Source organism: Oreochromis niloticus, linkage group LG10 (assembly GCF_001858045.2).
Source record: "Oreochromis niloticus isolate F11D_XX linkage group LG10, O_niloticus_UMD_NMBU, whole genome shotgun sequence".
NCBI classification, from domain to species: Eukaryota; Metazoa; Chordata; class Actinopteri; order Cichliformes; family Cichlidae; genus Oreochromis; species Oreochromis niloticus.
In genome coordinates, this window is record NC_031975.2 from 395,307 (window position 1) to 422,115 (window position 26,809).

Below are 26,809 nucleotides of genomic sequence, written 5' to 3' on the forward strand. Positions count from 1 at the left end.
CATCCTCCCTCCCCCTCCTTAATGGAAACTGGATGAAAAAGTTTTTGGAACAGGGAAATCCCTCCTTCTCTCTCCTGCTCTCCAGACTGGGCTCTAACAAAGGTCTAACCAGCAGGAAAAAGTTAAAAGCTCAACTCTGCGCCCGAAGTGTGTCATGAAACACGATCAAGTGTTAGTTTATTATTATTTGAAATGGCTGTTTAGGATGGCGACTTGGTGTTTTAACGAGCACAGTTTAAAGATAAAAGTTTAAATGTGCTCACTGGGACACTCCCGGCACAATCAGAGGCTCAAGTGAAAAAGCTGAAAAAGGGGAAGAAGTGACAAAGAGGGCTTTGTCCGTCCCAGCGGAGCTCTGCTACATTTAAGTGCTGTCGGAATTTCGTGAGAAGGTGCACATATGTTGGTTTTGCTTCACGTCATTTAGCCCAAATCCACATACAGTCATTTAGCACCATCTGTTTCAAGCCCTGCCTCGACCCTGTGACGATAATAATGCGTTACTATCAATCATTAAACAAGTGCTGTATACAGAGAGAGGCCCAGGATCCCTGTTGCTGTGAGCTAACAGTGCTAACCACTGCTCCACAGTTCTATGGTGGGCTTCAGGGCTGCTTCTTCATCATGTGATTTTCATTTTTTTTACATTACTTCTTTTCACTTACTGGCATTTTAGCTTTGCCATCTGCCATTCAGCTTCTTGGTCATTTCTGTGAAGTCAGTTTACGGCTGCAGGATTTCTGACCAGAGTGGGCTCTGTGACATCTGCACTGTATCTTTATATAGGTCAGTACATGTAGGCCATCTTCACCAGAAGGTGGCGCTGCTTTATTCAACTCTATTACATTTGAATTAGCTATTAGCGCCCAGTGCAGATCTTTTCTTGGACCCATATCACTGTGTTGTAATGGGACAAACGCAACATCACACATTCTCTCCCCGTGTCTTGGCTAACACACACACATGTTCACCAACCGCAGTCAACATCAGGAGGAATGAACATATTTAGTCAAGTTGATGCTATAAGCTAGGCTACCACAGATTTAGCCATGCTAGTGGGATTAAAGAGAAGCTGGTTAAGCAGGGGTCCTCACAGGCTGACCGGATCACACTCATTTAACAGTTATTTCCAATGAACCAGCTTCTGTATATCATACACATATTATATTGAATATTTTCGTACTTATCTTATGAGGACCACTTTTTTGGTTTACTAAACATTTTAAAATGCCCCATACCATGTTATGGAAATTTGACATAAATGAATCTGCACAAACAGGTTGTCACTCTGAGGTTTTAATTTGTCTTTGCAAAGGGGTCAGACAACAACAGTGCATCAGCAGACTGCATGGCTTTGACAGAGAACAACAACAATCATTCACAGAAACAAGTTACAGTGCATCCAGAAAGGATTCACAGCGTTTCCTCATATTTTCATGTTACAGCTTAATTCAAACATTAAATTCATTTCTCACTTCAAATTCTACACACAAAATGACAAGTTAAAAAAAGACTTTGATGTTCTTGCAAATTTCTTAAAAATAAAGAACAAAAACATTACATGCACTCACAGCCTTTGTCGTGACATTCAAAACTGAGCTAAGGTGCTTCCTGTTTCCACTGTTCATCTGTCAGATGTGTCTACAACTTGATTGGAGTCCACCTGTGGTAAATTCAGTTTACTGGACATGATCTGGAAAGTACACACCTGTCTCTGTAAGGTCCAAACTATGGACAGGTGTCAGAGCACCAACCGAGCCATTAAATCCAAGGAACTGTATGTAGACCTCAGTGACAGGATTGTATTGAGGCACAGGTCTGGAGAAGGGTACGAAAAGATTCTGCAGCACTGAAGTACAATGAGTACAGTGGACTCCATCATGCATAGATGGGAGATATTTGGAGCCACCAGGACTCTACCTAGAGCTGGAGGTGTCCAAGAACCTGATGGTCACTCGGACAGAGCTCCAGTGTTGCTCTGTGGACAGAGAACCTTCCAGAAGTCCAACCATTTCTGCAGCACTCCACCAATCAGGCCTGTATGGTAGAATGGTCAGACTGAGGCCACTCCTCAGTGGAAGGTGACAGCTCACCTGGAGTTTCCCAGAAAGCACCTAAAGGATTCTCAGACCACGAGAAACACAATTCTCTGGTCTGATGAAACAAAGGTTGAACTCTTTGGCCTGAATGCCAAGCATCATGGCACCACTCATTGCCTGCCAATAAAATCGTTACAGTGAAGCACGGTGGTGGAAGCATCATGCTGTGGGGATGTTTTTCAGCAGAGGGAACTGAGAAACTGATAGAGTAGTCAGGGTCGAGGGAAAGATGAATGCAGTTATGTGTCCAGAGCTCTATGGATCGCAGACTGGAACAAAGGTTCATCTTCTAACAGGACAACGTTCCTAACCACACAGCCAAGATAACAAATGAGTGTGTTGATGCATGCTCAATCATCTAGGTAAGCAAAAAGTTGATTCTGTTCATCTGGATGTTTTCAGTGGGAGAAACATTTCATCACTCACCCAGGTGACTTCTTCAGGCTCAGCTGACCGCAGGTTTCCCCAACCTTATAAACAGTAGAGTTGGATGTCTCGAGACCGGTCTTGGTCTCGAGTCATTTTTTCAGAAGCATGGGGTCTTTTGGAGTGTAATTTATTAGTTAGATGCCTGACTGACAACTGTATAAAACAAAAACAACACACGAAGCACAGAGCGCACCGTCGTAAATTCCCCCTAATTTTGGTATGATCCGAGCTCAGGCACTAGGCGACTGAGCACAGCACCCATGTGAGCGAGGGGGGAGAAGCTGCTGCCTGCAAGTTTGCTGCAGACAGAGGAGAGCTTAAGTTTGACCAGGTACCAAAACAAATCATTCGTACTGTACAAATAATGTAAATATGACGGTGTATCACAAAAGATTGATATCAAACCGATATTACTGCGTTATTTGCTCTTTGAGTGAATCAACAAATGGATAAATAAAATGCCGAACGACAGTGCTGATTTTTTAGAAAGTCTTAGCTTACATTTCATATTTTCAGTTCTTACCCTCCACGGCTAAACAAACTCTCTAAATCGGTTTCAATTGTGTACTGATGAACACAAGAATGGACATAAGGAGCTTCTTTTAAAGAAAAAACTCAGGTAGATGTTATTTTATATATTATGCTTTGTATGTTGTTTAGTATATCTATGCAAGACAAGAGGAATTTCAATACACAGCAGTATATTCACAGATGAAACCAGATATTTACACTTTAGGGAGAAAACATAAACTTTTTTTGTTACTGTTAAACATCAATTTAGAGTAAACTTGTTTTGTTTTAGATAAATAAATGTTGAAATATCTTTTGAATTAGTTAAATGTCAGAATAAAAAGAGGGAGCTGTCTATTTTAATCACTTTCATCAAATTTAGGAGTATATACACTAAGTTTATTGTTAATTAATAAGGAAACTCCAGACAATTCCATTCTGAGCTTAAGAAGCTTCTGATTGGTTAGTAGAGTCCATGTGAGTAAATTGGTGGCACACCTGTGGATGCATATAAGGCAAAACACAGAGCCTGTTTCTTTGACATGGGAAAATCAAGACATGTCAACCAAAACACCAGGAAAAGAACTGTGGAGCTCCATAAGTGTGGCTCAGTTTTGAATACAAAATACAAAAGTTAACAAATATGTTTTTTATATTTATCAATCTAAAAAAAATAATCATTTAGTCTGATTTGATGTTACAATTAAAGTGTTTGTGTTTTTATCTGCAGAGTGTGTAAATATCTGGTTTCCACTGTATATTTGATGATGTTGGTGTTTGGCTTGATTGTCAGCACAAAGAGGGAGAGAGAGGAGCAGAGAGGGAGAGAGAGAGGAACAGAGAGGGAGAGAGAGAGAGAGAGAGAGGAACAGAGAGGGAGAGAGAGAGGAACAGAGAGGGAGAGAGAGAGAGAGAGAGGAACAGAGAGGGAGAGAGAGAGGAACAGAGAGGGAGAGAGAGAGAGAGAGAGGAACAGAGAGGGAGAGAGAGAGAGAGAGAGAGGAACAGAGAGAGAGAGAGAGAGGAACAGAGAGGGAGAGAGAGAGAGAGGGGAACAGAGAGGGAGAGAGAGGAACAGAGAGGGAGAGAGAGAGGAACAGAGAGGGAGAGAGAGAGAGAGAGAGGAACAGAGAGGGAGAGAGAGAGGAACAGAGAGGGAGAGAGAGAGAGAGAGAGGAACAGAGAGGGAGAGAGAGAGGAACAGAGAGGGAGAGAGAGAGGAACAGAGAGGGAGAGAGAGAGAGAGAGAAAAAAGAGAGAGGAACAGAGAGGGAGAGAGAGAGGAACAGAGAGGGAGAGAGAGAGAGAGAGAGAGGAACAGAGAGAGAGAGAGAGGAACAGAGAGGAGAGAGAGAGAGAGGGAACAGAGAGGGAGAGAGAGGAACAGAGAGGGAGAGAGAGAGGAACAGAGAGGGAGAGAGAGAGAGAGAGGAACAGAGAGGGAGAGAGAGGAACAGAGAGGGAGAGAGAGAGGAACAGAGAGGAACAGAGAGGGAGAGAGAGGAACAGAGAGGGAGAGAGAGGAACAGAGAGGAACAGAGAGGGAGAGAGAGAGAGAGAGAGGAACAGAGAGGGAGAGAGAGAGGAACAGAGAGGGAGAGAGAGAGAGAGGAACAGAGAGGGAGAGAGAGAGAGAGAGAGGAACAGAGAGGGAGAGAGAGAGAACAGAGAGGGAGAGAGAGAGGACTACAGAGAGGGAGAGAGAGAGAGGAACAGAGAGGGAGAGAGAGGAACAGAGAGGGAGAGAGAGAGGAACAGAGGGAGAGAGAGAGAGAGGAACAGAGAGGGAGAGAGAGAGAGGAACAGAGAGGGAGAGAGAGAGAGAGAGGGAACAGAGAGGGAGAGAGAGGAACAGAGAGAGAGAGGAACAGAGAGGGAGAGAGAGGAACAGAGTGGGAGAGAGAGGAACAGAGAGAGAGAGGAACAGAGAGAGAGAGAGAGGAACAGAGAGGGAGAGAGAGGAACAGAGAGGGAGAGAGAGAGAGAGAGAGGAACAGAGAGGGAGAGAGAGAGAGAGAGAGAGAGAGGAACAGAGAGGGAGAGAGAGAGAGGAACAGAGAGGGAGAGAGAGAGAGAGAGGGGAACAGAGAGGGAGAGAGAGGAACAGAGAGAGAGGAACAGAGAGAGAGAGGAACAGAGAGGGAGAGAGAGGAACAGAGAGAGAGAGGAACAGAGAGGGAGAGAGAGGAACAGAGAGGGAGAGAGAGGAACAGAGAGGGAGAGAGAGAGAGAGAGAGAGAGAGGAACAGAGAGGGAGAGAGAGAGAGAGGGGAACAGAGAGGGAGAGAGAGGAACAGAGAGGGAGAGAGAGAGGAACAGAGAGGGAGAGAGAGGAACAGAGAGGGAGAGAGAGAGGAACAGAGAGGAACAGAGAGGGAGAGAGAGGAACAGAGAGGGAGAGAGAGGAACAGAGAGGGAGAGAGAGAGGAACAGAGAGGGAGAGAGAGAGAGAGAGGAACAGAGAGGGAGAGAGAGAGAGAGAGAGGAACAGAGAGGGAGAGAGAGGAACAGAGAGGGAGAGAGAGAGGAACAGAGAGGGAGAGAGAGAGAGAGAGAGGAACAGAGAGGGAGAGAGAGAGAGAGAGAGGAACAGAGAGGGAGAGAGAGGAACAGAGAGGGAGAGAGAGAGGAACAGAGGGAGAGAGAGAGAGAGAGGAACAGAGAGGGAGAGAGAGGAACAGAGAGGGAGAGAGAGAGAGAGAGAGGAACAGAGAGGGAGAGAGAGAGAGAGAGAGAGAGGAACAGAGAGGGAGAGAGAGAGAGGAACAGAGAGGGAGAGAGAGAGAGAGAGGGGAACAGAGAGAGAGAGGAACAGAGAGGGAGAGAGAGGAACAGAGAGAGAGGAACAGAGAGGGAGAGAGAGGAACAGAGTGGGAGAGAGAGGAACAGAGAGAGAGAGGAACAGAGAGGGAGAGAGAGGAACAGAGAGGGAGAGAGAGGAACAGAGAGCTAGAGAGAGGGAGATGGAGAATGAGGACAGAACAGAGATGGAACAAGAGCAGGTGAGACACACGTTTGTCAAATGGTTGTTTGCCAAAACTCATCAGAACATGTATCGAGTGCCTAGTGTAACTTTTTAGATACCATTTGTTACTTTTCAAATTCTATATTTATTAAGTTAATCAGGCTTATGAAGGCTAAATAATTATATAAACTTTTCTGAATCTAAATAGTGTACTTTGGTAGAATTAAAAAATAAGTGTAGTGCAGGTCTATGATGATTTTTAGTGCTAGTATCATGTAGTTTTGATTCTGGTTCTGTCTTGGTTAAGTCCTAAGTAGTCCTGATTTTGAACTGTTGTAGTCCTGTTTTAATTCTGGATCAGTTCTGGGTCTGGTTGAATTGGGGTTTAGTCCCTGTGTCTTGATACAGCCCCGACTTTGTTCTGCCTTGCTGCTTAATTACAAAAACTAGTTTAAGGTGTCCTGCATATGTGATATTTATTTTTTTCCTATATGAAGTCATTCTTTATTGAACAAAACTCAAAACAGAGCCTAATAATCTTACAGTCATTTCTACCCTCACTTAATTTCATTTTGCTGCTCAGCTCTCACACAGTGGCTCAGCTATGCTCCAATCCCTCCATATTGTGGCCAATCACATGCGAGGATATAGGATAATATCATTATGTGAAAAACAGACAGGGTGAGAGACGCGACAGTCAGGTGGAGCGTGCGTCTGTCCTCTCAGTAAGTGAGTGAGACAGTAGACAGCGGTGAGGAGGGCTGTGCGAAAGCAAAAACACATAAATATGCCTGACACCCGTAAACGAAGCAGCATCTGGCTGCAGTTTAAAGACTTTTTTTGTCTCAGTCTTGGTCTTGGTCTCGTCTCGACTTGGTCTCGGTCTTGGTCTCGTCTCGACTTGGTCTTGTCTTGGTCTCGAAACCCTCTGGTCTTGGTCTTGTCTTGGTCTCGGATTAGGCGGTCTTGACTACAAGTCTAATAAACAGTACAATGCTGTGATTGCAGCCACTGCCCCTCTGGTACTCATGGCCTTTCATCAATGGTTGTCGATCATGGTCATGACAATTTGCTTATTAATATTCCAGAATCTCAGCTGCTGCTGATAATTTTCAACAAACTATCCAAGAGGTAATACACAATCACAGACATGCAGAATTATAAAGTCTCTGGGACTTTTTGAGAATCTTTTAAAAACATTCAAATTAAATTGGCCCTACTACTACACTCAGTCTGGCTCTATTCTCCCAACTGGAGCTTACTCCAAAATGAAGCAGGTCTTCCAAACAGGTGAGGGGATTAGCCCAGTACTGACTGCCTCTGTTATCCAGGTGTCTTCCTTGCCTCCTCTGATAAGAAAAACTGGAGACCTGGGCAGCCTTGCAGGCCTGGTCCTACCAGCCTTACCTGTCCTGGCAACTCCCCTCTAGATTGGTGAACTTGATAACTGATTGGGTTACATTTAGTCACCTGGAAATAACTCCCAAGGGTCTGTTACTTTAAAAGGGCTGGAGTAACCTGTAAGAGCCATTTATACTCATGTAAATTTAACCTAATATCCAAGCGTTTCTTTGAACTCAGTCCACTAAGAAATTAGTCACCAGGAACATCCCTAATTATATATACCAGTCAAAAGTTTGGACACAGCCTCTTATTTAATGATTTTTCTTTAATTTTACTGCTTCTACATTATATATACATACTAAAGACATCTAATATATGAAGCAAGATTTATAGAATAATGTAGCAAACAGAAAATTGATAAATAACTCAGCTGACAGGCCTATTTGACAACTGTTAGAATTCATATTATGGCAAGAACCAATCAGCTAAATAAAGAGAAACAACAGTCCATCATTAATTTAAGAACTGAAGGTCAGTCAGTCGGAAAATTGCTAAAACATTGAATGTGTCCCCAAGTGGAGTTGCAAAAACCATCAAGACTACGATGAAACTGTCTCACATGAGGACGCCCCAGGAAAGGAAGACCAAGAGTCACCTCTGCTGCTGAGGATACATTCATCCGAGTCACCAGCCTCAGGAATCACCAGTTAGCAGCAGCTCAGATTAGAGCCCAGATAGATGCCACACAGAGTTCCAGCAGCAGACGCATCTCTACATGTTCAGAGGAGACTGTGTGAATCAGGCCTTTATGGTCAAACAGCTGCTTGGAAACCACAACTAAGGAAAAGCAACATTGAAGGCAAACTGAACCAGCATGGCTACCACAGCATCCTGCAGCCACATGCCATCCCATCATTTATTCCTCAACAGGAAAATGACCCCAAACACACCTTCAGGCTGTGTCAGGGCTGTTTGACCAAGAAGGAGAGTGATGTCTGTGCCAGATGGCCTGGCCTCCACAGTCACCTGACCTAAACCCAGTGGAGATGGTTTAGGATGAGATGGAGCGCAGAGTGAAGGCATAAAGGCCAACAAGTGCTCAGCATCTCTGGGAACTCCTTCAAGACTGTTGGAAAACCATTTCAGGATACGACCTCATGAAGCTCATGGAGAGAATAGCAAGAGTGAGCAAAGCAGTAATCAAAGCAAAGGCTGGTTTTGAGAGTTATTTCACACTTTTTGTTTACTACATAATTCCACGTGTTCGTTCATAGTTTTGATGCCTTCAGTGAGAATCTACGATGTAAACAGTCATGAAACTAAAGACAAACCATTAAATGAGAAGCTGTCCAAACTTTTGGTAGTGTACCAGCTGGAGAAGATGTGGAGGGTGAAGGTAACAGTGGTCCCCGTGGTAATTGGAGCACTAGGTGCAGTGACTCCCAAGCTAGGCGAGTGGCTCCAGCAAATCCCGGGAACAACATCGGAGATCTCTGACCAGAAAAGCGCAGTCCTAGGAACAGCTAAGATACTGCGCAGGACCCTCTAGCTCCCAGGCCTCTGGTAGACCCGAGCTTGGAGGACAGACCGCCCGCAGAGTTTTTCACATATATATATGAATGAAACAATTTTATTCCCTTTATTTTTTATTTCACACCTCACAAAGTGAGAGGACCACACATACAATTTTACATTTATTTTAATGTCCATCATTACTCTTTATACATTTAAAATATTAACATTTTGAGTTTCAATCAACACAGCTGAAGGTAGATTTTGCTGTTAGAAACTCTGTAATTTAGTTACTCATTTAAATGCGTTACAGCAGTGTACTGTGTCACCGTGACAAAAATACATTATAACTATTAGCATCTTTATGGGTTTAGCATTTTACTCAGGGGAAAGGGTCTTGTGTTAAAATGTAATCATATATTTTTACAATAAACCTTATCATAACATAAAAAACATGAACAGGCAGCACACACTGTGCATCTTCACAGCATCATTGTGGCTAGCTTATGCCCCAGTGCTCAGAGGATGGCGCTGTACTTTGGTGAATCTATCTGAGCATTTATACAACATACACACCGACCATAGCGCCGACTGAAAGTATAACTGACATCTCACGGCCTGTATGTGTCTATTCCACCTATGTGGTTAGTTTCTGCTCAAGAACTCGGTACATACTGTGACAACCATCGCTCTGCTCAGAGCACAAGACGAACATGGCCTTTACTGTCCAGCTCAACTAAAGACAGTTGTTGCAGGACCTTCAGCTTAGCATCGCTCACATTCATCTTCAACTGCTTCATCTTCTGCACGCTAAGTGATCCCCTGCAATGGAAATGGATTCACATTTAAAAACTGCTTTTCTGGCCTAACAGACCAGTCAAAACTCTTTAGACTACAGGCTGCTTGTAATCATACATTTATACAGTGACAGCCAATCCAGACTCAACATGTAATCCATGTTTTTTCAGAATGAACCAGTTTTTTCGTGTTTACTTTTCCATAGCCTCTCATAATAACAGTTGTTTCTCTCCAACCTGTTACTTTTGCCCAGATGTTGCTGCAGCTGCTGGTAGAATGCATTGAGGTCAGCTAACTTGATGTTGGAGCGTACGCTCGAGGGAAGCGACTCCAGCATGGCTGCAGTCAGTTCCTCACACTCACTGCCTGGGGACATATTGACAGATCAGACATGGGTCATTATTATTTTCTTCATTACAGGTTGGGAAATTCCTTAACTTAGTCACGGAGGGACAGAGGAGTTGAATATACATGTGATTTGAAACTAACCATCTAAAAGCATTTTATTATTCATTAATCTAACATTTGGTGAATGGAGGAAAACCCTATAACCACACACAGGGAGGTCTCGAGGACCGGCTCGTTTCATCTGCTGCACAATATTGTCAAAACGCAAACATCCTGTTTCAGGGTGATGCTGAAGAAATGTTCAAAGAAATCATTCAAAGCCAAACTACCATGAACTGTACCAACGCTGAATATGTGTCCTCATAAATTTTAACATGTGATACTTTAGGTTCTGAAGGCTACGAACATTTAACGAAATACTAGTGGGTGACCACAAGTGTACCAAGATGATTTCAAATGATCTTAAGAGAGAACTGAGACTCTACAATAATAAAAATCTACAATTTAAAATTGAAGCATTTTAGAAAATCTACATATTCGATTTCAGAGAAACGTTACTACGATTGGACCTGTCAGGACTAACATCTGCAACACGTTTTGTTCAGTCCATCCAACAGCTGCAAATACATTTCAGCCTGAACCAATCAGCAGACAGGCAGAATGTAACTTGAATGTAACAGACTTACTTTGTGGCTGCTCTTGGTGAGAAGCTGCTACAGCTGAACACACCTGGAAGAAAACATGGAGCAGGTAGCAAGGCAGTGAAACATGAGCTTCTGACCAAAGGTAAAGCATTGATTCATCTACAGCTACATTTATTTTTGTACAGAGTAACAGAATTACCAGGGTCAATATTATCAGTTTTTATTGATCCACAGCATAAACCATTGTGATGGGGTTCAACTCTGTAAAGCTCAAAGATTGTAACATCAAGTTGAAGGTCTAATTTACTAATGGCAACAAAAACTTCAGCCAGTGGGAACTTCAAATGTGGGATGAACTGGAGACCAGAGTCCATGTCAGAAAACCATCAAATGAGATAAAGCTGAGAGACTGGGATCGCTCAGCAGACGTGTGTGAGACGTGCGTTAGGCTGTTATTCAGCAAAAAGGATTTCAGTTTCTATGTGCAAACTATGTCCTCGTTCTGTTTAACAGAACAAAAACATTTTCATACCAATAATTCAATCTTTAGCCGTATTTCACTAAAAGTATCTGCAGCCGTGTAAAAGTATTAAAGTTATATAACACATTGGCTACGTCCACACTAGCCTGGATAAATTTGAAAATGGCGTTTTCGTCTGAAAACGCATCCACACTGTCGTTTTCACAGAGGTGTGCGTCCACATTGAAACGGCCGAAAACGCTTACGTTCCAGTCCTGTGCATGCGTGAAACGCAAGAAGATTCGACCTGCCTCATTTCTGTCTGCCGCTTATTTGCTTTCCGGCTCTTTGAAACGTCGCGGCAAAATGTCGAGGAAAAGCACCGAGTTTTTTAAATGGACTAACAATGAGGTGGAGTTGTTGGTGCGAGTAACACAAAAGTACAAAGTTGCAAAAGCGAGTGAGAGTTAAAGAATTTGAAGAAAAGCTGTCTGGAGCACGTACAGACTGATATTAATCTTTAATAGGGCTGTCAAAGGTGAGAGCAAACAAAACAACCGCTGTATAATGTCCTCCGCCATCTTAGTTTAATGGGTAACATGACTGCATCACATGACTAAAATGTGTCATCGTTTTCAAAAAGGCTCCGGGTTCGCTGTTCACACTGTGACACGAAAACGGCATTTTCAAATGCATCCGCTTTGGAGAGCGTTTTCAAAACGCTGCAATTTCCTTGAGCGAAAACGCCGTCTCAGTGTGGACGGGAGGCCAAAACGGAGAGAAAATGATGCGTTTTCAAGCGAAAACGTTTAGTGTGGACGTGGCCTTTGATTCTTTATGATTCCACATTTTCAGGCTCCGAGCATCCTTCTGTCGTTCTGTTTAAAAAGAGCAAACAAACAAAGCGCAGCATCAACTGATATGCACTGGTGACGTGACAGTCGTGTTTGTGACAAAGATTAACAAAAAAAGGAAAAAAGAAGAAGCTGTGGGTGGGGAGCAGTGCTATTCTACAACACCACATGCTGTGAATATTACAGGTGGACTGGGGGATCACTGGGGGCCATGAAGCCACTATCAGGTTTTAAATGTGAAATGAGGAGCCTGGGACTGAACTCAGCACTGAGACCAGCAGGAAATAAATCTAAGAAAAATAATAATGATGAGGATGAATGTACACAGTCCAGGTTGGAAGCAGAGACGTTCTGTGGCTCACTGTGAGAAGAGAAGGGCTTTGATTACATCCTTCTTACTCCTTACTGACATGTAAACTCATGTAATTTATTTAAAATGATACATTGTGGGACAAATTCAATGGCATGTGCTGCTGGCACCACTGCTGTACTTAGTTTGACTTCTTTTTCTCTTGGCTCCCCATCTCTGTACACTAAACTCTGTTCTGCACGGCACACAGTGAGGAGATGTGATAGGGCAGTGTCAGTAATGAAAATGAATAAAGGGCTTGTTGCTCAGCAGCCCTTCGATCGACCCACTGGCCTCCCGGGCCAGTCCAGCCCTGGCTCCTCCTGTTAAGCTCCCACTGAAGTAAACCAAGCGTGTGCTTCTAGTCCACTATCGAAGAAGTGCCGTCTAAAGGTTTCGTACTGCTTACCTCAGCTGTGGTGCAACTGACAGCACTTAGCAGTGCTACAGACTCTCGCTCTGACTCTGTCAGTGTCTCAACCTGCAGAGACACCAACAAGGAAACACAGCAGATCCTGAATGGAAGCTTCAAAGAGAACTCAGGAGAAATGTCGATCTGCACGATAACCACAAACTGCAGCAGGACGGAGGTGTGTGAACAATTTGCACAATTAATGTGATTAAATGTCATTAGGCCTGCTTTCCACACATGTTATGGATATAACACAGTGCTTAGAGGCTGCTGCAGCTTGCTAACTGTGATTAAACCAGTGAAAAGAAAACACCACACCTAGGACACATCAAAGCGTGCTCTGCAGTCTCTGTGTGTGTGTTCAACATTGATGCTTTCTTGGGCCAGGCGCAGGTACTCTGGGACAAGGAGACCAGTTTAAACTTTGAATTAGCACTTCAAGTGCTCTCACGCCTTCCTCACTTCATCGCCAAGTTCACCACAACGTATCTTTGCACATTTTCCCTTTGATTAGATGGTTAATCAAATCTGACCTCCCATAGCAGTAGTACTTGTATCAGTGAGCTACGTTAAACAGTCATACTGTGATCAAAGTGTCAGTCTACCTACCTCCATATCAGTGGTCTGTTCAAAGTGTTGCAGCAGCTCCATGACGCTGCTGAGGTTGTTTCTGATCGAGTCTACAGACTCCTTCTGTGCACTCGTGAGCTCCTTCACCTGCGAGCACAGGGCTGAGTGTTTGGACTTTATAGCCTTCAGGTTCTCCAGCACCACTGCCAGGTTGTTCTACAAGCACATGGTCAATCATCAGCCCACAGACTACATGCTCAGGTGTGTACCTGATTTTCTCTTATTGCCTTTCTGCAAACATAAAATGTTCTACCTCATGCGTCACTCGTATCACTGAGTGACAAACTGTTTTTCCCACTGGAAGTGCTGCATCAAGGTGAACTGAATGATAGTTCTGGGATTTCCTTCCCTCTTCTATGTCTTAATACATGTACTGGTTGGTACAGTTATAACTATTAGCATCTTTATGGGTATAGGCCGGTTCATCTTATTTTCATTTTAGTTGGAGTTTGTTGTTCTGTGTATCCTGATGACATGTTTTTTTTTTTTTAACAAAAGACAAATAATTTTGTCTTACACAACTTCCAAGCACAAAGGCCTCAGTGTGAGCAGCCAGTAATTCACTAAGAGCTCTTTGATTTTCTCTAGATCTTCCTGCAGATGATGGGAGAAATGTCATCTCTTAGTCACCTCAGCTGGACATCCATTTTCTGCACTGCTGTTGATGAAGTCCAGCTTCAACCGCTTCTCAATGTAATCCAGGTCTGCCTCTGCCTTCAGAAACTGCAAAGACAAAGTGCGTCACATTGTGGCACTGAACTTCCTGCACCATGTTCGGATTCTTTGATGTTTGACTCCACATGCCTGATGGAATCACTTACAGCTCATTGTTTTATGTGACCCTCATTGTGTTACACTATATGAAGTGCAGCGCCCATGTTCCTGTTCCAGGACAGAGTGTGTACTACGCAGCAGGACTTTGGCTTATCCAGGTAACTTCAGGATTAAACCGAGGTCTTCTGTGCCACTGGGTGGAAATCACCAAGAAGCATTCCAGATCAGAGATCAACAGGTATGAACTCACCACCTACCTACTGACCAATGTATTCTCAGGACACAGAGACAAGGATGCGACGGTCTGGACATGTGCAGAGGAGGGACAGTGGATAAAGATGGTCTATGGTCCAGCAGACCCCAGACAACATCAGCCATCAGCCTCACTGTAGGAGGCCAGGGGTTCAAGTTTCTGATCTGATGAGTGATTGAGTGGTTCAGAGAGCAACGTCGGCTGGAGGTTCAGCACAGTCACTGCTGCTACCCTGACAGCTGTATAGCTGCAGCCACATCGGAGCAAACTTAAGGAGGAAGTCGTCTGATTCGTTGTTTAGAGAGCACAAATGTGTAGATTACTCCAGCTCGAGCAGGAGTAAGCATCGATGTGCACGCGCACACACACAATATTATTTTAAATATTGTTCTTGTATTACAAATTAATATTTGTATTTAGACTTATTTTCAATGGCTGTATTTATATTTGGATTACAGATAATTATCTGATATCGACTTTATTCCAGCTGTGAGGTAAATAAAGTGCATCTTCTCTTTAATGCATTCATTGGGGGTGTGTAAACACAGACGTGGTCCTTGCAGTTGTCAGATGCTTTGACAATACTATTGCACTACTAGTTGTCTGATACAGTAGTGCAATGAAGTCAGAGCATCTGCCAACAGCTCGAGGTTCACACACGGTAAACTTTGCCTGGGCTTTGCACTAGTCCCAGGATTGCACAACCTGTACAGATGGTCAGCAGCACGGAGTTCAGCTACAGGCTGCACATCCTCTCATTTCCTTTCTGCAATAAGAGTTACGGGGAAGTAAGCACGCTTGGCTTTGGCACCGTGAGACCTGATGCACTGAGCCATGTGCAGGAGCCAGCTGGTGTTTGAGACGGTTTCGAAAAACAAACAATCGATGCTACACTTGGTCCCGCTGCGGACTGTTTGCTCCGAGTTGCTCTGTGACGTTCGAGTGGCGGCGATGTTGAAACTAGCCGAGCTCCTTCGCGGTCCTGCGGTATTTGATGGGCCTGACTTTGGATTGTTTCTTAGCGGAAAACCGTGAGCCGCCTGCTGTGAGCGGCACACCGTGTACAAAGCTACGGTCAGTAGCGGTTCAACAGCGAAAAGATAAAGTCGGGAAAAGGAGTTTGACGCTGTGCTTACCATCGCCTCAAGCTTTTCAACTGTTGTCTCCATGTTGAACAGTTTTCAGCCTGAACGTGGGCGCTGTGATTGGCCAGCTGTCAGGAAGGAAGAAAGCTGATTGGACGTGTGTCCGAGCCGAGAGCTGTGCGCCATATTACTCCCAGTCTGTTTCTGTGTTTGGCGCCCCCCTCTGGCTTGGAGTGAGATGAGTCCTGCTGAAACATTTTAGGATCTTCCTGAGAGATACAGACGCGTCGAACCAACTCCCTCTCTCATTTCTCTTTCTGGTATTATATTAAATAAATAACCTGGTGCGTTATGTTATTCTTTCCATAATCTTCACATTTTCAGGTATTATGCCTTCCAGTCATGTACACAGCAAACATTTTGAATTTGCACCTTTTCTCACCGCTTTGTTTGGCCTGTGAGAGGAAGCCAGAGCACCCAGAGAGAACACACAGACACGGGAGAACATGGGAGCCGGGTCAGATGGAGGATTCAAACTCCTGCCCGGCAACGGAGCAAACCACTGTTCCGCTGTACTGCACAGGGTGTGTTATATTATTTGGAAAATCAAAAATAAACACATTTCAAAATGACATGTTGATGTAGGACATAGCTGAATCAGATATGGTTGTTAGGGCCAAGAAAAATGGCTGCTGTGACCACGGCTATCGCCATCTGGTGGCCTTCAGATAGAATGTAGGTTTTTAGCTGCTGCATCGACTTCATTTCATTGACTTGAAGCCATGCTAATGTTTGATACCGCCTACACTTGGCTGCAGTGTACTTTACTACGTGTTCAAACATTTCTCCCTGGGATTACATACTTGAACTTTGATTAATATTTATTGTAAAAAATTACAAAAAAACTCACCTAATTAATCATATTTCAGTAACAGACATATGATGTATAGATCACGCTATGTCAGAGGTCTCAAAACTGTTATATTGATGTTATCTGCACATTTAATGAACACCCACCTGTCTGTAGTCTCATTCATGAACATTATTAGCTGTCTTCTAACATTGGATCTACACATCCACACAACAGGTTAATATTAAAATGATTTTTTTTTATTTTCATAGACTTCCAAAAGTTTTGTATTTTTGGAAGCGACTTGAAACAAGTCTTCAGGATATTCACAACATCCTGGGCCAGACACTAAGCATCTACTTCTTGTGTGAAACATTTTTCCTCATTAATATAGAGAAAGAACACAGCAACAATGGCAGAGAGTAGGTAAAAATGAACGACATTCAGAGGTGGTGTACAAACAGCTGTGAGTGAAATAAAGGACGTAAAGAGGAAATGTATGGGCTCAAATTGTGGTCATAAATATTTTGTACTTGTAAATCAGGATTTGTATGTGTAAAAAAGATTTGTGTGTGGACTTAGCCAAAAAATACGTGTGAAACTCTGCACTCAAGTTTCAAGTTACAAGTACGAATTTTGACCCGATTTTTCTTCCTTTCATCTGATTGGTCAATGTCATGTCAATCACAAATTTAACTATCCAATCAGAGAATAGATGGGTTTGGCTGTCGGAGGGGCGCTTTTTTGAACTGCAGGTCCTTGAAAGGAAATACAGTTTGAAGCTGGAGGATCTCTATATAAAGACCCGATAGCAGCTAGGTCCCCTAACTTTCAGTAGCTGTTGACAGGATAAAGTTGTGGCATATCAGCAGTTAGAAATACCATTATTACTTTAGGATTAGTTTAACACAAAGTCAGGGCTGACCCGGGACCATTGCTGTGAGTCACGGTGCGCAGCATGAAGGTCCTTTCACATCGGATCCAGAATTTGTTGCGCTGGCTGCTGAGCTCTGTGGTTTTTGCAGCAGCTCTACCTGTACTAGATGCACCTGCTCTTTGTCGTTTCTATCTTGGACTTTATGTCCTCTACAAGAGTTTCTGTTTTTTTGCTGGTTCTTCAAATGTTCAATAAAAACATGTATGCTAATTCATAATGAAGAAAGCTTTGTAACTATCCCCACTATTGAAGACTGTCATTTCCACAACATTTTTTGGCTAAGTTCAATTCAATTCAATTTTATTTATATAGCGCCAAATCACAACAGAAGTCGCCTCAATGCACTTTATATTGTACAGTAGATTGCACAATAATCCACACACAAATCTTTTTTACGCACACACAAATTCTTTTTACACATACAAATGCTGATTTACAAGTACAAAATATTTATGACCACAATTTGAGCCCATAGAAATGCTCAGTGACTGGTAGGAAGTCCACAGCAGTCTGAGACTACAGTAGTGTAACTAAGGGGAGGTTCAGGGTCACCTGTTCTAGACCTTAATATAGGATTTATCAAAATCAACAACCCCTGATCTATGGCCATGAGTACCATTCACAGAGAGTTGGGGAATGGCTGCAATCACAGCATTGTAAGATGGTGACAGATGTACCCTTAGGCCCCCTCCTCCATTCAGAGATGGTCTCTCCTGATGACACCCAGTTTATGCTCCAGTGGATGATGAGAGTCAAACCTTAAATACTGATCCGTATGCGTAGGTAGGTTTCCGGTACACGTCAGCTTTTAGATGTCCCCCATTACTGATAGAAAGCTCACAGTCTAAGAAGGCTAACCTGCCACTTTTCATATCCTCCCTGGTGAATTTGATGTGTCGGTCCACCGAGTTAATGTGATCCGTGAATTGTGGTACGTCCTGAGATTTGATTTTCACTCAGGTGTCATCCACATATCTGAACCAATGACTTGGTGGTGTTCCAGGGTAGGATAGCAAAGCTCTCTTTTCCACTTCTTCCATGTACAAATTGGCCACGATGGGTGAAACTGGGGAGCCCATGGCACACCCGTGTTTCTGCCTGTAGAACTGACCCTTGTATGTGAAATAGGTGGAATGAAGACAGTTCAAACGCACTTGGTCGGTGCTGAGAGTGGTCCTGTTGCTGAGGTTGGGGTCATCCTGTAATCTCTTATGAACTACCTCCAACGCTTCAGTGAAGAGAGATGTGAAGCCTGATCTTGAAAGTTGAGCAGATATCTGTCTCCTGAGTCTGATCTGGGAGCTGCTTCCACAGGAGGTGGGTACTGTAACAGGCCTTTTAGAAACCAGGTACCACCAATCCTGTGGCAGAGCTTTACTGGAACAACACGCTCTTAAAAATATGATGCACTCTGATCACACACGACTCTGTATATTTTCTCAGTGCAAGAGTGGAGCTCCCTACTCTCTTTCATGGTTGTTATACACACTCAGGGAATTCTTGCTGGATAATTATTAATTGCATGACGATTATGTTTGTTATAAATTACATTATTTAATGTAATAACAATTCCTACTTTAAACATCTTTTGTGCAATATTATTACTGCCATTATGCTATTATTACAAAACACCATCATCACATGTTCTCATTGTTCACCTGGTGAGGCTCAAAGCGCTCCCAGCTGGAGTCCAACCGGAATGCTGTCTGATAGAGGGAATGATTTAAAAATGTTGATACTGTTTTGTCAGGAAAGAACTATCGACCACACACAAAGCAACGTAGTTACTATAGAAACAAAATTTATGTGGCCATATGGGAGACATTTGAATCTGAAGGTGCTTCAGACACAAAGGACGAATACACTTCAACACCTTCAGCAGGGATATTTACACAAACTGTTGATTTTGAATTTGGAAAAATCATCATAATTTTTTTTTTTACTGATGAACTAATATTAGAAACAGTTATTCTACAATGCTTTATGTTACAAAGCAAGTCTCATAATAAGAAATATCAAATATGAACAAAACAGGAAGCAGATTTTAGTTTTAAGGGCAAACTGTATGAAAAAAGTTGTTCCTGTACAGATAATTGTAAGAGCAGTCATGGCTTTGTGTTGGTGTGAGATAAAGGAACAGTTTAAGACTAATATTTCTGTTTGTCACTATGCAGAACAGTTAGTCCGGATCTTTCACTATACTGTCACTCAATGACTTTATTATCAGCTGTGTGAGTCTGCAGCACAGGAAGTTCCAGCTTCTCACACTCGGTCATCTTCAGGGTTAAGTACTGGGCCACCTCATTGGGATCAGTGAACAGTGGAGCCGGAACATTCTGAAGAGGAGAACACAACGAATCAAACTGAAGAACTAATCTGGAGTCAAAATAAAAATATAACCACATATTAAAGTAAAAATAGATCTGAATATTCATATTTATATAAAAAAAACAACAAATAATAATGTATGGTAAAATATTTCAGAATCACCCATGAAAAGCAAAAATCCTAAATGCTGTATAAAAGCATCATGAATGTGTGATGGTGCCAAGCAGCACAGTCAGCATGTTAGTGCGAGCAGTCCTGGTGCTGCTTCAGACAACATGAGTACACTGAGCTCACCACAGCTCCCAGCTTCCTCTGCAAACACACTGCTAACATGCTGTGGGTCTTCGTCTGCACACTGACATCTCGTCCCAGGACAGGCACAGGCAGCTGTCTGAAGCTGGTTTCATTATTATTATTGTTGTTGTTATACAGTTTTAGTACATTTCCATCGTCACCCTTAGCCCTCTACGGCATGAATTTAACTGTTTTGTTCGGATTGTTTGTTTTTTTTAGAAATAACTATTTCATCCTACATTTTGATAGCTTGGATAGCTTCCTCTACTGATACATCAGGCAAAAAGTATCCACATGTAAGCCAGCGGTCTGAGAGTGACGTGCTCTGTCAGGATAATAACATACTGTGAGGTGTTGATGATATGATGTGGCTGAACAGACTTTGAACAAGGATTTTAAATTCAAGTCTGAATTTATCAGGTAGCCAATGAAGAGAAGCAAATAATCTCTTTGCAGTGCCAGTGGGCGGGGCTTTGAGTCAACCGAAGGCTTTTCAGGTCATTTTTTGGACATCCTGATAATAATGAACCAGTTTTTTAGCAGCACTCTGACTCAGGATGTTTCTAATTTAATGACATTGCACAAATGAACCATGCTAGCGCTACATATTTGTTGAATGTACACTGACTCCATATTCCTCATAGTTTTATTGGAGACAAAGGTGAGGCCATCTGAGCCAAGTATCAGGTTGGACATCAACTTTTAACATTTTTAGGACCAAGTATAATATTCTTCTTTTGGAGATGATGAGTTAACTCTTTGATAACTTTCAAAAAGTCTATGAAGATAAGAAATCAGTCTATAATTAGCCAAGGCAGCTGGATCAAGTAAGGGTTGGAAGTCAGTCGTATGTAACCTGTTAATGAAGACAGATTCATCCTGTTAAAACCCGAAGCATTAATTCATGGGGAAACAGATGGACACCATCTGTCCAGGTTTTCCCACAAAGTTTGCCAATAAAACCCACGTTGTTTTTCTGGACACCACTCAGATAGGAGAACACTACTAGTCCAGGTGGAGAGGGGACCACATCGTTCAGCATGTCCGGTTTGGCGGTGGGTCAGTGATGGTCTACGGAGACATATCCATGGATACCCACCCTCACCTGACCCCAATCCAACCGAACACCTCAGGGACATCATAGTTCGGTCCATACGATGATGGACCGGTTGCACCTCGGACTCTCCAGGAGCTCGGTCACGCCCTGGTCCAGATTTGTGAGAAGAGCTGCTAGTGCACTGGAGGAGCATGGTCCCATGTTGTCAGGCATGCATGTGGCGGCATAAACACTACTGAGGCCCATTCTGGCAACAAGCACTAGCCTGGTGCACATTTTTGTTCACTTTGATTTTCAGCTTCTCTTTGAATTCAGCTCTGTGATTATTTTCATTTCAGTCAAATGTTGTGGTATGCTTCCTTTTCTAACACATTAACCAGTCCAGTCAGTAGATTCTAATTTTCTAAAGCTCAATGAGGATAAAACTGAAATCCTCCTTACTGGCACCAAATCCAACCTTTTGAAGGCAAACCATTTCTCACTCACTATCGATAACTCCACAGTTTTCCCTTCTCCTCAGGTTAAGAGCCTTGGAGTAATCCTAGACCAGAGGTTCCCAAAGTATGGGGCCCGCCCCCTAGGGGGGGCGCAGAGCCATTGCAGGGGGGGCACGGTATGAAAAAAAGAAAAGAAAAAGAAAGCTTGGACACTGTGGACAGGTTTTTGATGGGGCTCCCACACAAACGCAAAGCAGGAGATGAAGCATCGCCAAATATGTTTCCAAACCAACTTCCTTCCAAGCCAAAGACTAGAAAATATGGTGAAGCATATCTTCCCTTTGGCTTCACCTGCACAAGTGCCAAGGTAGGTCTCCCCTGCGAAATTAGTTTTCCCTGCGTCGGGAGCAGCGCTGGGCTCTCCAAATCACGGACATCTTGGACATGTTAGCTCTTTATGCAGTAAAGTTACAGTGGGATACAAATAATATCAGGCTGATCCTGCCGTAATTTGTTCCTCCTGTTCAAATCACGGACAAACAGTATCCCACAGCTGTTTTTGTTTTTGAACCCATTTTGCACAGAGAGACATTGTTTGAAAAATGTATTGACAGCAATGTTGAATATTATTACACAGGAAGAAAAAAACAACTACACGTAAAATAATCACACCGTGACGCCTCTGCCTTTCTAAATGGAGGGACAGTAACTGCGTGTGTATGTAAGCGTGTAAAACCTGCAGATAGTCAGATTAACAGTATTTTGTCTCTATCTGCCATTCTGCAATTCATCTCATGTAAATAATAACGTGGCGCACAGCGTGACGTGAAAAGAGGCACATACCTTTGACGTTGCGTGACGAACTCTGTATTCCTCGTTCACACGTAAACGAAAAAAAGGAGTTTTAAATAATCTCCGTTTTCGGTGAATCGCAACGCCGTTTACGTTTTGACAAAAGGCCCAAACGCATAGAAACAGCTGAGTTTTCAAAAATACCCGTGTAGGTGTGGACGTAGCGTAAAAGAGTTAGTAGTTTATTTTATTACTACCTGTAATTTATTGCCGTTTACTTGTACTTGCTTAATTGTTTACTAAATGTTGCAGGTGTCAAATAAACTGCAATGGAGCAAAATATGGGTGTGTGTGTTTGGAGGATGTGTGTGTGTGTGTGTGTGTGTGTGTGTGTGTGTGTGTGTGGGGGGGGGGCCTTTGTTTGTAAAACAAAGGGGGGCCTGGCAAAAAAAGTTTGGGAACCACTGTCCTATAAATCTCACATCAATAATTTCACCCGTTCTGCCTATTTCCATCTATGCAACATTAACAGATTCCGTCCTTCTCTCTCCACCCAGTCTACATCCATTCTTGTCCACAGTCTCGTTACCTCCCAACTTGACTATTGTAATTCTCTCTTACATGGTCTCCCCCAAAATCCCTCCATAAGCTTCAACTGGTTCAAAACCCTAACCCCTCCCAGTGAAATTCCGAATAATATACAAACTTCTGCTCACCTTCAAGGCCCTTTATAACCTTGCTCCTTTTTACCTTTCTGACCTGTTAAGCACTGCCTCTTCACTTTGATTCTCTTCTTCTATCCAGCTTGCTGTGCCTTCCTTCCGCCTCACCACCATGGGAAGCAGAGCTGTCAGCTGCTCTGCTCCCAGGCGGTGGAACTCTCTCCCCTCAGATATAAAAAACACTTTTTCTCTCCCCCAGTTTAAATTTCAATTCCAAACCCATCTGTTCAAATCTGCATATTCACTGTGAACCTAATGTTTGTTAATTTTATCTTGTGCTTTTTTGTTTTTATTGTTCTTCATCTTGTTATTGATCTGTGTGTTTTACTCTTTGTTAAGTGTCCTTGAGTGTCTTGAAAGGCGCTTTTAAAATGTACAGTGGAACCCCGACTTACGAATACCCCATTTAACGAAAAATTCAAGTTACGAAGGCACTTAACGGCAATATTTCTGCCCGTGTTACAGCAAAATGCCCGCGTAAGGAAATTCGCTGGCTCTGATTGGCTGAGCCCAGAATGCCTACAATGCCTTCCGAATCATGTGACAACCCCTTGGCTTTCGTACTTGCGTTTCGCTGTTCCACTTGAACGACGTATTGTTGTTGCCGTTAGCAATTAGCCTATAGCCTATCGTTCACTCAAAAGGCGCGATGGGTGCTTCGACTTACGAAAATTTTAGACTTATGAAAGACCCTCGGGAACGAATTAATTTCGTAAGTTGGGGTTCCACTGTATTATTATTTTATTATTAGATATCCAACCCCACTGAGATCTGATGTGTGCCAGCTACAGATTTCTTTATAAGCTGGATCTTCAGATATAAAGTTCTCCTTTGAACAAACACAAACATTTCTGTAAACATCTCATCTCAAGAACAGATGCAGTTATTAACAAATCCAAAATGAGTCTGTGCTAGAATAAAGTGCCAGACGACGTTCAAACTCACACAAAGCCTTTCATGAACATGAAAATATTCGGGCTCTGCTTTGGATCGAAGAAACCAGTAAGTGGAAATGAATAACAGAATAACATTGTAAAAGCCCAGAATCACAGCTCTGTGTCACTGCTCACCTTCAGCTCTGAGATTTTGCTTTCCCTCGTAGTGAACTCTCGCAGCATGTAATCCTTCCCAGCCTGAAACCAAACGTTACATCACATGAGTCACTTTCAAGTCTTTCACCTGCCCGTGATGAAATCTGGCAACACACTCTCAGGTGATGAAACAACTTACCTCGTGATATAGTCGAGTATCATTTATTCTAATCAGCACTCCGTCCACTCGCAGGAAGAAACGCATCAACAGGAAGAAGCTGGTCGGCATCACTCGCTGCATCAACAAGAAACATCATCATCATCTTCAGTGTTAAATCTGCTGCTCATTTGGAATTGGCAGTCCCATGGGACAGGAAAACGGCACTCACAATTTTGACGCTAAGCATAGAGACTCCATGGTCGTGCAGCTCATCTTCAAACAGCAGCACCTCATCAAAGAACATGATGTGTTCCCGAGCCTTAAGCTTCTCCATGTCAATACGCTCGGCTGTCTCAGACACCTTCACACGAAAACCTCACATCACTTTCTTGCAAACCTGTGACTGTAAAGAGTGAACAGTGTCAAACCTGCCTACCTTTATCTGCATGCTTTCTCCTGTCAGAGTCCCTCTGTAGTCTGTGGTGTAAGTCCAGTCATAAGGTCGGATCACATCTTTGGAGTGTTCAGAATCAGCTCTGGAAGGGGATATCATCCAAGATGTTTACTACAGTGCAATTGTCTCCTAATAGCTCAGTACAGCCAGTGTAACCCTGAGCCTATACTACACCTCAGCTTTAGCCTGAGAGAATGAACCAAGACCTGTCAAATACGTTGGACAGTAGCTGACAGTCAGAAAATTGTTGCAACACAGTGGTGCCGCAGAAAATCTACCACAGAACGCCGCAGACAGACACAGCAGCACGCTGATTCCCAAGTACTGGTCTAAAAGTGGGTTTTTATCCAAGCAGAGAAGATTATCTGACAGAAGCTACCAGTGAGCGTCTTACCTGCTCTCCTGCCATTCCTGAGCACACGCCACCTTGACGCTATCCTCCATGTTGCTGACTCTCTTCAGAGCATCAACAGCATTGAATTCAATCCCGTAACCGTCCGTGTGTTGGATGCGCAGTATGTTGTCTCCAAACAACATCTCTGGAAGAGAAGGCATGTTCATGTCTTCTGCTAACCTGGAAAGTCAAACAGTGAAGACTGATATCAGTCAGGTTTTCTCATCTATTCTAGTCGTTTTTGGAGGATTTAAAACATCAGAAACAAATCCAGCGACTCAGCATTCTGCACTGACGTATCTGCAGAAACAGTGAAATGCTTTTTCAAAACAACTGTGGAGTGAAAAGGAGTTCAACCAGCGCCTGCAACAATATTAGTTTGTTTTCTTTAACGTGTCGCGGCTGCTTCTTTCAGTGACTACATTATTCATTTATGGTTATTTCTATTTTTCCACCGTGTGATCACATCACAGCAAGAAGATGTGATGATACTCGGTGCGTTGCTGTCTGATGAAGAGGACGTGTGCTACAGCTTTTGTGATGCAATAAACAGGCGAAAACAGCTGATCATGTAAACACGACTCATATGGACATAAGCAGACTCTACTGTGTGGTACTCTGACAGTCAGCCTGGTTACATAGGCTGGACCCAACACAGCTTAGATGATATTAAAATGTGACAAATATCTCACCGTTCAATGTCTTTGGACTTCATAATGTGGTTTTTGGAAGCAGTCACTTTCCATGGTCCAAAGTTGAAGTCCTGCTTACTGCTCTTGAAACCATGTGACATCATCATGGACAGAGAGGCCAGCATCAACTGCAAGACAAAGATCAGCAGGATTGTCCAAACAGACCGCACTAACAGGTTGATAGTATCTGCTTTTCAGGGCTTATGGTGTGTTTGTCTGTTTAAATACGATGACTTTGTAGTTCTCATGTGTTGTCTTTGTTAGAGACCAAATCTGGCAAGGACACAGTGAGCCCCCTCTACCAATGCAAAATCCCTTTCCAGACATTTTCACTAAAAGGGTGATTTACTGGCTGTAGCTGGTCCCAAAGTTGAAACCACTCACAGGAGTAATTGTGGAAATTTCGACTGTGGGAAACCCACTGATGATTTGCAGAAGTGGCCCACAGATGCTGACCATCCGAATGATCCCCGGTCAGGGTTTTCAAAGCTGCTCAAACGTGGGCACCGAGACAGAAGAGCAGCATTGTGCCAGTGAAGAGCTGTGACTACAGTCTGGTCAGGGTCAGCTCCGTGCCCGCCAGCTGCTGCACAACAATCTGAGAAAATCACTGTGCGCAGTGCTTTTTGCTAAAGATGATAATAATTCCAAATAACGGAGACATCCGAGGTAAAAGAGGAAAAGCGTGCTCCCCGGCTGGTCGGCTTGTAGGAATAACTAAATGTCGGTCAGGCCGTCAGCACCTTTATTATGAGTGAACATACCGAATCTGTGATTCGTATTATTATAAACTTGTACGATCTACACACTTAAAGTAGCTCAGGCTCAGTTCACGCACAGCGTGTTTCCCGTGTTACATGTTCATTTATGGAACAAATATTAGCACAAATGTTCGCTGGACGTTTGTTTCCCTGCGCTGACTCAATGTTCGCTCAGGCAGCTTCAAATGCTTCGTCCCAGTTTACGGTGTGAACGTAAAGCTCTGCGGTCAAACACACAGGCTGTACACAAACACACAAACACATTCATTTACCTTGATGTTGTTGTCGAGCGTTACCTGTCATTGGAGGCTCCCGGGTACGCCGGTGAAATCTGCCCGGTGATGTTTGTGACGCTCGCACTTTGGTTCCACTTTCAAACCGTTTAAAAAAGAAAAAAGAAAAAAAAAGATAATCATTCTTCCGTGTTTGTTGGT

The 26,809-nt window shown here is 43.2% G+C and overlaps 2 protein-coding genes across 4 annotated transcripts; both read right to left on the reverse strand.

Moving 5' to 3' along the window:
• Positions 1-9,028: 9,028 nt before the first annotated feature.
• ska2 (spindle and kinetochore associated complex subunit 2) lies at positions 9,029-15,650 on the reverse strand. Of its 2 annotated transcripts, XM_003460167.5 has the most exons (7): positions 15,518-15,650; positions 13,985-14,077; positions 13,334-13,510; positions 12,722-12,793; positions 10,692-10,734; positions 9,894-10,023; positions 9,029-9,681 (listed from the first exon to the last, which is right to left on the reverse strand). In XM_003460167.5, the coding sequence occupies exons 1-7, from the start codon at positions 15,548-15,550 to the stop codon at positions 9,555-9,557; spliced, it is 675 nt and encodes a 224-aa protein (XP_003460215.1). In that variant the 5' UTR covers positions 15,551-15,650; the 3' UTR covers positions 9,029-9,554. The 2 variants fall into 2 exon arrangements, with proteins under 2 accessions (XP_003460215.1, XP_005466176.1); XM_005466119.4 differs by lacking the exon at positions 12,722-12,793.
• A 3,303-nt stretch (positions 15,651-18,953) lies between these two features.
• On the reverse strand, positions 18,954-26,759 carry tiprl (TIP41, TOR signaling pathway regulator-like (S. cerevisiae)). Of its 2 annotated transcripts, none has more exons than XM_005466120.4 (8): positions 26,672-26,759; positions 25,615-25,742; positions 24,923-25,102; positions 24,511-24,610; positions 24,304-24,435; positions 24,114-24,209; positions 23,954-24,016; positions 18,954-19,589 (listed from the first exon to the last, which is right to left on the reverse strand). In XM_005466120.4, exons 2-8 carry the CDS (start codon positions 25,737-25,739, stop codon positions 19,458-19,460), a joined length of 828 nt encoding a protein of 275 aa, XP_005466177.1. In that variant the 5' UTR covers positions 25,740-25,742; positions 26,672-26,759; the 3' UTR covers positions 18,954-19,457. The 2 variants fall into 2 exon arrangements, with proteins under 2 accessions (XP_005466177.1, XP_003460216.1); XM_003460168.5 differs by having other exon boundaries at positions 26,648-26,752.
• Between the last annotated feature and the right edge of the window lie 50 nt (positions 26,760-26,809).

Excerpts from the sequence above, each read along its gene's own strand:
- tiprl (XM_005466120.4), bottom strand. The coding sequence starts at position 25,739 with ATGCTGGCCTCTCTGTCCATGATGATGTCACATGGTTTCAAGAGCAGT. Across the intron at positions 25,103-25,614 it reads AAGTCCAAAGACATTGAACG|GTTAGCAGAAGACATGAACA; the intron begins GTGAGATATTTG and ends TTGACTTTCCAG. Across the intron at positions 19,590-23,953 it reads GCAAAATCTCAGAGCTGAAG|AATGTTCCGGCTCCACTGTT; the intron begins GTGAGCAGTGAC and ends TCTCCTCTTCAG.
- ska2 (XM_003460167.5), bottom strand. The coding sequence starts at position 15,550 with ATGGAGACAACAGTTGAAAAGCTTGAGGCGATG. Across the intron at positions 14,078-15,517 it reads TTGAAAAGCTTGAGGCGATG|TTTCTGAAGGCAGAGGCAGA; the intron begins GTAAGCACAGCG and ends TTGTCTTTGCAG. Across the intron at positions 9,682-9,893 it reads CATCTGGGCAAAAGTAACAG|GGGATCACTTAGCGTGCAGA; the intron begins GTTGGAGAGAAA and ends TTTCCATTGCAG.